Raw genomic sequence first — 11,300 nt, forward strand, 5'->3', positions numbered from 1 at the left:
CTGAGTTTGGGTCCTGAGTTTGGGTCCTAAGTTTGGGTCCTGAGTTTGGGTCCTGAGTATGGGCCAGTCTGGCCTAAAACACCCATATACTGGTTTATCCCTGGAATGGCATCAGGGGCAATAATCAGTGTTTAGTTTTTATTTGCACCAACCTGACTCAAGAGTTCAGCTTGTGGATCTCAGAAGGTTTAAACGAGCTGAATATCGTCATGAACAGGAGGTGGATTATATAAAGTAATAACAAGACAGGCCCCAGAACACAGCCCTGAGGAATTCCACAACAGACTCTGACCGTCCAATCAGGTCCCTCCACCTTCAGCTCACGTGCGCGCTTTCAGCTCTCACGTGCGCACTCTCAGAGCTCACGTGCACGCTCTCAGAGCTCACGTGCACGCTTTCAGCTCTCACGTGCACGCTCTCAGCTCTCACGTGCGCGCTCTCAGGGCTCACGTGCATGCTCTCAGGGCTCACGTGCATGCTCTCAGCTCTCACGTGCACGCTCTCACATGCGCTCTCTCACAGGCACGCTCTCAGGGCTCACGTGCGCGCTCTCAGGGCTCATGTGCGCGCTCTCAGGGCTCACTTGCACACTCTCAGAGCTCACGTCCACGCTCTCAGAGCTCACATGCACGCTCTTGATCTGTTTTGTGTCACATTTTTACTGTGGCAGGTTCAGTCGGAGCTGAAGTCTGAACAAAGACCTGGACCTGATCTGGACCAGGTCCAGGTCTGAGACAAAGAGCCTCTGTTTAGTCCAGGTCCTCTCTGAACCCATGAGAGACAGAGAGAGGAGGCGCCACTCTGATGCACCTGCTGCTTTTATGAACCATCTCCTGTGATAAACCTATGAAACAGGAGGTCTCACTCTGTCCCAGGAGGTCTCACTCTGTCCCAGGAGGTCTCACTCTGTCCCAGGCGGTCTCACTCTGTCCCAGGCAGTCTCACTCTGTCCCAGGAGGTCTCACTCTGTCCCAGGAGGTCTCACTCTGTCACAGGAGGTCTCACTCTGTACCAGGAGGTCTCACTCTGTCACAGGAGGTCTCACTCTGTCACAGGAGGTCTCACTCTGTCTGTCTCTGACGGTTCTGTCTGAGGACGGAGAAGACGCTGCAAAAGCAGAGGAACTACATAGACCATGATGCTTTGCTTATACAGGACGCTCCACATGCTCACAGTCTGTGCAGTCTCTCTGTGACTCAGAGGTCTCACTCCTGATCTGCAGTGGGGAACTGAGAGCACAGCCCCTCCCCTCAGTGAGCAGGTTGTGCGTTAGACTCCCGATCTGTCAAAGTCTGCATGTGTCACTGTGGAGTCAACGCTGTCTGAAATCTCAACCTGTTCACCTGTTCACCGGTTCACCTGTCTCCGCTGCCCTAGGAGCAACTCTGGGGGAAGTATGGCAGCTTGAGCTCTATCCTCTGATAAACACTTATTCTATCAAACTATATTTCATATCTAATTTCACTTGTGTCTGTATATTGTCTTTTCTTCTTCTTCTCTCACTTCCTGTTGGGAGTGAAACAGACACATCGATGACCTGTGGATCCAGATGATCCTCTCCTGGAGAAACAGTCTCTACTCCATATGAACGGTTCTTCATCTGCCTGAAGAACTGTTTCTCCTCCTGAAGAACTGGTTCTCCTCCTGAAGAACTGGTTCTCCTCCTGAAGAACTGGTTCTCCTCCTGAATAACTGGTTCTCCTCCTGAAGAACTGGTTCTCCTCCTGAAGAACTGGTTCTCCTCCTGAAGAACAGGTTCTCCTCCTAAAGAACAGGTTCTCCTCCTGAAGAACAGGTTCTCCTCCTGAAGAACAGGTTCTCCTCCTGAAGAACAGCTTCTCCTCCTGAAGAACCGGTTCTCCTCCTGAAGAACCGGTTCTCCTCCTGAAGAACTGGTTCTCCTCCTGAGTGGCTCCAGCTCCACTGGCTCTCTCTCCTTCACTGTGGAACTCCTCCAGGTTTATACTTTTTCACAGGGTCTAAGGACAGAGGACTCTGCCGAGGGTTCGACTCCTGAGGTAGAGGTTGTGGGTTTGACTCCTGTGGCAGAGGTTGTGGGTTTGACTCCTGTGGCAGAGGTTGTGGGTTCGACTCCTGAGGCAGAGGTTGTGGGTTCCACTCCTGAGGCAGAGGTTGTGGGTTCCACTCCTGAGGCAGAGGTTGTGGGTTCCACTCCTGAGGCAGAGGTTGTGGGTTTGACTCCTGAGACAGAGGTTGTGGGTTCCACTCCTGAGGCAGAGGTTGTGGGTTCCACTCCTGAGGCAGAGGTTGTGGGTTCCACTCCTGAGGCAGAGGTTGTGGGTTTGACTCCTGAGACAGAGGTTGTGGGTTTGACTCCTGGGACAGAGCACTTTTCCTGAGGTTGTGGGTTAAACTCCTCCTCTTCTTTTCTTGGTTAAATGAAATGTCTTTTCAGAGGAAGTTTCCTGAGACAGCCGTGATCCTCTCATTTCCTCTGGAGTAATCAGACCTGGACTCGCTCCCAGCTCCAAATCAGGACCAGATACTTGCACCACTACTACTACTGCACAAAGTACACACAAAGTACGCACACGCACACACAGAAGGTGCAGGTGTGTGAGCGCAGCAGGACTAACTGAACACATGTGTCGCCTTCAGATGGACTCAACAGAGAAACACAGAGTGAGCTCCAGAGAAACCAGTAAATAGCTGAGTGGAAATACTCTGTATCTATAATTAAGTAGATTTTCTTGAACTATAGTATTTTTGGAATACACTGTAAACCAACTTGTACAATGACAATAATTATTCTGTAATTGTCAGTTCAAATGGCAGTTACTGTGGTCAGTAAACAGGTCAGGTCAGTATCTCTGAGCAGTTCTTTCATGCATACTTCTGCAGTACTTCTGCAGTACTTGTACCAGTCCTTTTACTTAAGGCCACGTTAGATACAAAAAAAGACTTTAGATCGCATTTAATTTTTGAGAAAAAAAAAATGTTGCCTCAATTTTTAACTTCTAATCTTAACTAACTAATCTTTATTTAATAAATGGATATATTTATATGGATTCTGCCTGGACGTTTTTGCTTCATTACAAGTCCCTAAAACATTTACATTCAGCTTTTAAAAGAGAATTGTCAAACCCCATAATGGCGGCGCTTTGAGCTGCTGCCCGCACAGCGCTAATGCTAAACTTCACTTTAAAATCATAGTTTGAGCCACATAATCCCATAGAAGAAGAAAAACAAGGGATGAGTAAGGAAGGAAGTCTGGGAACACTACGGGACCAAAGCCCTATCGCAGGCTAACAAATCTAACGAAGCTAATGAAGCTAATAAAGCTAATAAAGCTAACAAAGCTAACGAAGCTAACAAAGCTAACGAAGCTAACGAAGCTAACGAAGCTAATTAAGCTAGCAAAGCTAACGAAGCTAACAAAGATAATGAAGCTAACAAAGCTAATGAAGCTAACAAAGCTAACAAAGCTAACGAAGCTAACAAAGATAACGAAGCTAACAAAGCTAACATGGCTTGCAAACTTGAGTTGGAGAAGTGCAGTTCTTCATGTCGTAAATGCACGGGCCGTATCTCAGTAAAGACAGATCTAAATCTCTGAATCAGATTTAGAGCTCAGACCTCAGAGATCCTGCTCTATGTATGTGTAGAGCAGGAGGAAAGATGTAAAAACACAGTTGGAGGTTGAATGCGACTTATCCGGAGGAAAATGAGACTCCGCCTCCTTTGGGACGCTTCCAAAGCAGTGTACAGAGGACAAATTATAGACATAGCCTCCAAAAAAAGAAACAAAGGGAGAAAGGGCTAAAAGATCTGCAGAAAAACAAAAATAGCCAAAAAGGGAAGTCCTTAAAAGCTCTTTATCAAACAAAGATATTATGAGACTTGAACAAGATGAAAGAACCATTTTCAAAATACAGGACAAAATCATGTAATCTTAACCAAACAAGATGAATAAAATGACCCTCAGAGCGGTATAAAGCTCTATAGACACACCTCAGAGCGGTATAAAGTTCTAAAGACACACCTCAGAGTGTATAAAGTTCTAAAGACACACCTCAGAGCGGTATAAATCTCTAAAGACACACCTCAGAGTGTATAAAGCTCTAAAGACACACTTACTCCTTTGCTTTTATCAACTTTTAACTGGCCCTTAAACCAGCCCCTCCCCTCCTCGTGTGAAAGAGGCCGTCATGTCCCTGAAGGAGCGACTGGACTGTGCCTCATAGAGACTATTTCTATTCTGAATGTGGACTATCGTTTATAAACCTCAATTATGTCCAAAAGAATGGAACAAATCCTCCCAAACTGAATCCACAAAGATCAGACAGGATTCATGAGCAAACGACACAACACAAGACAACATAAGACCATCTTTACACACAATGAGACAAATACAAACACAAGACAACGTAAGACCATCTTTACACAGGGGGAGGGGCATCTGAGGCGGGAGGGCATCTGAGGCGCGAGGCCTGTGGGTTAAACCAGGACTCGGAGCCGTGTGTCAGGGTCAGTCACCGTGGCGACAAACGTCAGGAGCCAAAACAACCACGACAAAAGAGAGACAAACGGCCTTTGATTCACAAGTCATTAGAGAGAGAGGGAGAGGGAGAGAGAGAGGGAGAGAGGGAAAGAGAGAGGATGGGAGAGAGAAAGAGGGAGGGAGAGGGAGAGGAGGGAGAGAGAGGGGGGAGGGAAAGAGAGGGAGAGGAGGGAGAGAGAGGAGGGAGAGAGAGAGAGAGAGAGAGGGAGGGAGAGAGAGAGAGGGAGGGAGAGAGAGAGAGAGAGGAGGGACAGAGAGAGAGAGAGAGAGAGACAGAGACAGAGACAGAGACAGAGACAGAGACAGAGAGAGAGAGAGGGAGGGAGAGACCTCACAGTAAAACTACAGAATGTGTCAGCTCCAGAACTCAGTGTGAAACTACAGAATGTGTCAGCTCCAGACCTCACAGTGAAACTACAGAATGTGTCAGCTCCAGACCTCAGAGTGAAACTACAGAATGTGTCAGCGCCAGACCTCAGTGTGAAACTACAGAATGTGTCAGCTCCAGAACTCAGTGTGAAACTACAGAATGTGTCAGCTCCAGACCTCAGAGTGAAACTACAGAATGTGTCAGCTCCAGACCTCATAGTGAAAGTACAGAATGTGTCAATTCCAGACCTCAGTGTGAAACTACAGAATGTGTCAGCTCCAGAACTCAGTGTGAAACTACAGAATGTGTCAGCTCCAGACCTCACAGTGAAACTACAGAATGTGTCAGCTCCAGAACTCAGTGTGAAACTACAGAATGTGTCAGCTCCAGACCTCACAGTGAAACTACAGAATGTTTCAGCTCCAGACCTCAGTGTGAAACTACAGAAAGTGTCAGCTCCAGACCTCAGTGTGAAACTACAGAATGTGTCAGCTTCAGACCTCACAGTGAAACTACAGAATGTGTCAGCTCCAGACCTCACAGTGAAACTACAGAATGTGTCAGCTCCAGACCTCACAGTGAAACTACAGAATGTGTCAGCTCCAGACCTCAGTGTGAAACTACAGAATGCGTCAGCTCCAGACCTCACAGTGAAACTACAGAATGTTTCAGCTCCAGACCTCACAGTGAAACTACAGAATGTGTCAGCTCCAGACCTCAGTGTGAAACTGCAGAATGTGTCAGCTCCAGACCTCACAGTGAAAATACAGAATGTGTCAACTCCAGGCCTCACAGTGAAACTACAGAATGTGTCAGCTCCAGACCTCAGTGTGAAACTACAGAATGTGTCAGCTCCAGACCTCACAGTGAAACTACAGAATGTGTCAGCTCCAGACCTCACAGTGAAACTACAGAATGTGTCAGCTCCAGACCTCAGTGTGAAACTACAGAATGTGTCAGCTCCAGACCTCAGTGTGAAACTACAGAATGTGTCAGCTCCAGACCTCACAGTGAAACTACAGAATGTTTCAGCTCCAGACCTCAGTGTGAAACTACAGAAAGTGTCAGCTCCAGACCTCATAGTGAAACTTACAGTATGTGTCAGCTCCAGACCTCATAGTGAAACTTACAGTATGTGTCAGCTCCAGACCTCATAGTGAAACTACAGAATGTGTCAATTCCAGACCTCAGTGTGAAACTACAGAATGTGTCAGCTCCAGAATTCACAGTAAAACTACAGAATGTGTTAGCTCCAGACCTCACAGTGAAACTACAGAATGTGTCAGCTCCAGACCTCAGTGTGAAACTACAGAATGTTTCAGCTCCAGACCTCAGTGTGAAAATACAGAATGTGTCAACTCCAGGCCTCACAGTGAAACTACAGAATGTGTCAGCTCCAGACCTCAGTGTGAAACTACAGAATGTGTCAGCTCCAGACCTCACAGTGAAACTACAGAATGTGTCAGCTCCAGAATGCACAGTAAAACTACAGAATGTGTCAGCTCCAGACCTCACAGTGAAACTACAGAATGTGTCAGCTCCAGACCTCAGTGTGAAACTACAGAATGTTTCAGCTCCAGACCTCAGTGTGAAACTACAGAAAGTGTCAGCTCCAGACCTCATAGTGAAACTACAGTATGTGTCAGCTCCAGACCTCATAGTGAAACTACAGAAAGTGTCAATTCCAGACCTCAGTGTGAAACTACAGAATGTGTCAGCTCCAGAATTCACAGTAAAACTACAGAATGTGTCAGCTCCAGACCTCACTGTGAAACTACAGAATGTGTCAGCTCCAGACCTCACAGTGAAACTACAGAATGTGTCAGCTCCAGACCTCACAGTGAAACTACAGAATGTGTCAGCTCCAGACCTCACAGTGAAACTACAGAATGTGTCAGCTCCAGAACTCAGTGTGAAACTACAGAATGTGTCAGCTCCAGACCTCATGGTGAAACTACAGAATGTGTCAGCTCCAGACCTCATGGTGAAACTACAGAATGTGTCAGCTCCAGACCTCACAGTGAAACTACAGAATGTGTCAGCTCCAGACCTCATGGTGAAACTACAGAATGTGTCAGCTCCAGACCTCATGGTGAAACTACAGAATGTGTCAGCTCCAGACCTCATGGTGAAACTACAGAATGTGTCAGCTCCAGACCTCACAGTGAAACTACAGAATGTGTCAGCTCCAGACCTCACAGTGAAACTACAGAATGTGTCAGCTCCAGACCTCACAGTGAAACTCCAGAATGTGTCAGCGCCAGACCTCACAGTGAAACTACAGAATGTGTCAGCGCCAGACCTCTAAGTGAAACTACAGAATGTGTCAGCTCCAGACCTCAGTGTGAAACTACAGAAAGTGTCAGCTCCAGACCTCATAGTGAAACTTACAGTATGTGTCAGCTCCAGACCTCATAGTGAAACTACAGAATGTGTCAATTCCAGACCTCAGTGTGAAACTACAGAATGTGTCAGCTCCAGAATTCACAGTAAAACTACAGAATGTGTCAGCTCCAGACCTCACAGTGAAACTACAGAATGTGTCGGCTCCAGAATTCACAGTAAAACTACAGAATGTGTCAGCTCCAGACCTCACAGTGAAACTACAGAATGTGTCAGCTCCAGACCTCAGTGTGAAACTACAGAATGTTTCAGCTCCAGACCTCAGTGTGAAACTACAGAAAGTGTCAGCTCCAGACCTCATAGTGAAACTTACAGTATGTGTCAGCTCCAGACCTCATAGTGAAACTACAGAATGTGTCAATTCCAGACCTCAGTGTGAAACTACAGAATGTGTCAGCTCCTGAATTCACAGTAAAACTACAGAACGTGTCAGCTCCAGACCTCACAGTGAAACTACAGAATGTGTCAGCTCCAGACCTCAGTGTGAAACTACAGAATGTTTCAGCTCCAGACCTCAGTGTGAAACTACAGAAAGTGTCAGCTCCAGACCTCATAGTGAAACTACAGAATGTCAATTCCAGACCTCAGTGTGAAACTACAGAATGTGTCAGCTCCAGAATTCACAGTAAAACTACAGAATGTGTCAGCTCCAGACCTCACAGTGAAACTACAGAATGTGTCAGCTCCAGACCTCACAGTGAAACTACAGAATGTGTCAGCTCCAGACCTCACAGTGAAACTACAGAATGTGTCAGCTCCAGACCTCAGTGTGAAACTACAGAATGTGTCAGCTCCAGACCTCACAGTGAAACTACAGAATGTGTCAGCTCCAGACCTCACAGTGAAACTACAGAATGTGTCAGCTCCAGACCTCACAGTGAAACTACAGACTGTGTCAGCTCCAGACCTCACTGTGAAACTACAGAATGTGTCAGCTCCAGACCTCACAGTGAAACTACACGTTGCTTCTCCAGTTTGAGTCAGAACCTGCACACGCTCAGAAGCTCCTGCACACGTTTGTTACCTCGGCGACACATACAAGCGGCTTCTGACGTGCTACTTATCTTTGAAAATTAAACATGTTTAAAGTCAAAGGCCCAAAGTCACTGGGATAGGCTCCAGTCCCCCGCGACCCCAAACAGGAAAAGGTTGAAAATGAATGAAAGAATGAAGTGAAATATGAGGTAAAAACATTTAAACGTGTTTGTTTAATTTGTCAGAAAAGTGTTTGTGTCGTGCTCAAATCGCCTGCCTTTTGGATGAAACGTCGCTTATTGATGACATCACAGAGGGATTGTTTCAGAAGATCTATTTCCTATATTTTTTACTTTTAAATATTTTTCTTCACAAACTGTCGTAAAATTGTGATCGATATTGAGCCCTGGAACCTTCTTAAGAGCTTTAAGTCTTCAAACTTCCTTCTCGTCTCTGTTGGAGTTTCATTTCCCTTGAACTTTGACCAAGGCCGGACTCTGGAGTTCATCTGAAGGTGAAAGAAACGCGGCCTTGTTTATGAAAATAAACGTAATGAATTCAGACGCTTCGCTGCGGTTTATGCAACTGATCAAGAACTGAGAAATCGTTTTATGTAAACGAGCCTCAGCCAAAGCCGCCTCGGATTTAATGTTGTCGTTATGAATCTTTATGAATCTTTATGAATAATATTTTACATCATGGAGCGAGTTGCTGCTGTAAAAATCACGGCGTAAAAAAAGATGGAAACGGATATGCAAAAAGCAGCAATACTTGAATAACTTTTACGTAAATGAGTCGTTCCACAAAAACAAATTGACAATTTTATTTCTTTCCATTTTACAAAAGTGTCCTTTTGCCCAGAGTTTAGAAATTAAAACAAAAGAGGAAGAGGAGGAAGAAGAGGAAGAAGAGGAAGAGGAATATTGATGCTATGTTTATTCTGTTATTTCTTGGTTGGGACGGACACAGATCAGATCTTCGGTCCGGGGCATCTGAGTGAACTGCTCTGCGTTTGGTTTGTTTTATTTATATTATATTCATAATTAATGCTTTTGCTCTTATTTGATTTTCATGGTTTCATTATTTTACAGTGATATTAAACAAAGCGTTTTTTTTATCTTATTTTGTTCTCTTTGTAATAAAATGTGTTTCTCCTCTGGAAATAAACCAGAAAACGTGAAAAAAAGTGAATAAAAACACGTTTTGTTCAGTCCTATAATAATAATAATAATAATAATAATAATGATAATAATGATAATAATAATATATATTTGTACATGATTTATATATGAACAAAAACTGATTCCAAAGTGCTGTCGTTTATTTAAAATACACTAAATATAAAACACATTAAATATAAAATACACTAAATATAAATGCACAAAATTTTAAATACAAATATAAGAGACACTAAATATAAAATACACTAAATTTAAAATACACTAAATATAAAATACACTAAATAAAAAATACACTAAATATAAATGCACAGCATTTTAAATACAAATATAAGAGACACTAAATATAAAATACACAAAATTTAAAATACATTAAACATAAAATACACTAAATTTAAAATACACTAAATATAAATACACTAAATTTTAAATACAAATATGAAATACACTAAATATAAAATACACGTGAATATAAATACACTAAATTTAAAATACAAATATAAAATACACTAAAAATAAAAAACAAAACAGACTCGAGGCTGTTGAGGAACAAAATATAGATAAAATATTTGGTTTTACGCGCGGTCTTTTTTTGAGTCATAAAATCCAAAATGAAACACGCCACAATTAATTTTGTTTTTGAGGAAAATGCAGTGAATAAAACACACATCTTTTATATGTTTTTATGATAAAACGTAGTATCAAATAATATAATTGTCAGAATCTGAGAGAGACGTGGAGAAAATTTAAATTAAGAATAAAAACAAATTTAAAGCTCAGTTTTAAATCAAACAAATGGCGCAGAATTAAACACGGAAATTGATTAATCCGGTGCGTAAAATCCACGAGCTCCAAAACACGGACTTGAACTTTAATCTTAATGTTTAAATGTGAAATTATAAAAATATAAAAGGAGCGCGACAAGGAGAATGAAGCAAACGCGCCGCGCGGCATCATAAACGTGACAATGAGACGCGGAAAGAGCTGAAAAGTTTCACTGAAGCGCGGACAAAAAGAGGATGAAAGGATGAAAGGATGAAAAAGTGTGAGATAAAAAGTGTTTAAACTCTGGAACAAGAAAGAAGAAAAGAAGAAAGACAAACGTGTCGCGCGTGACACAGACGCGGCTCAAAACGTCACGCAAAAAACACAAACTTTCCCACGATTATGAAAGAAATACAACAGACAAATAAAGACTAAATTATTGAAGAATCTGAAGCAAACGTTTCCATGTTTGACGTGACAGACGCGGCGGACGCGGCAGGGCATCCGGCACAAACAGCAGAAGTTTGGACTCACCATCCACCAGGTGCGCGCGGAGATGTCGTAGCACAGCTGCCATTTGATCGAACCTTCCGAGCCTTTTCCTGCCGCCATCCCGCCGTCCGCGAGCCTCATCCCCGTGCGGCACCGCGTGACACACCGCCGCTCTCCGCCGCTCGCCGCCGCTCGCCGCCGCGTCACAGTCTCGCGCAGCACCGGAGCAAACGCCGCCGCCGCAACAAGAATTGAACAAGCGGCGATCAAAGCGGCAGCGCAGATAAAAGAGGCGCGGAAAGACGAGGCACGAGCTGCACGGGCTCACGGGCACGCGCACGGGCTCACGGGCACGCGCGGCACGCCCCCGGGGACGCACACAGGAGCGGATGGAGAAGAAGCTCAGACTGGACTCAGACTGGACTTAGACTGGACTCAGACTGGACTTAGACTGGACTCAGACTGGACTCAGACTGGACTTAGACTGGACTTAGACTGGACTCAGACTGGACTTAGACTGGACTCAGACTGGACTTAGACTGGACTTAGACTGGACTCAGACTGGACTTAGACTGGACTCAGACTGGACTTAGAC

General features: G+C 44.4%; 1 protein-coding gene across 2 annotated transcripts in view; it reads right to left on the reverse strand.

Annotated features, from left to right (window-relative positions):
- The window catches only part of nfia (nuclear factor I/A), a 96,430-nt gene extending 85,450 nt beyond the window's left edge, over positions 1-10,980 (reverse strand). For both annotated transcript variants that reach the window (XM_072438639.1, XM_072438638.1), the window contains exon 1: positions 10,748-10,980. In XM_072438639.1, the coding sequence (XP_072294740.1) occupies positions 10,748-10,846 (99 nt within the window). In that variant the 5' untranslated portion in view covers positions 10,847-10,980. The remainder of the gene's footprint in view (positions 1-10,747) is intronic.
- Positions 10,981-11,300: the final 320 nt, after the last annotated feature.

This window comes from Eucyclogobius newberryi, unplaced genomic scaffold (assembly GCF_026437365.1).
Source record: "Eucyclogobius newberryi isolate DKJ021-1_F unplaced genomic scaffold, fEucNew1.0.hap1 SCAF_9, whole genome shotgun sequence".
Lineage (NCBI taxonomy): Eukaryota > Metazoa > Chordata > Actinopteri > Gobiiformes > Gobiidae > Eucyclogobius > Eucyclogobius newberryi.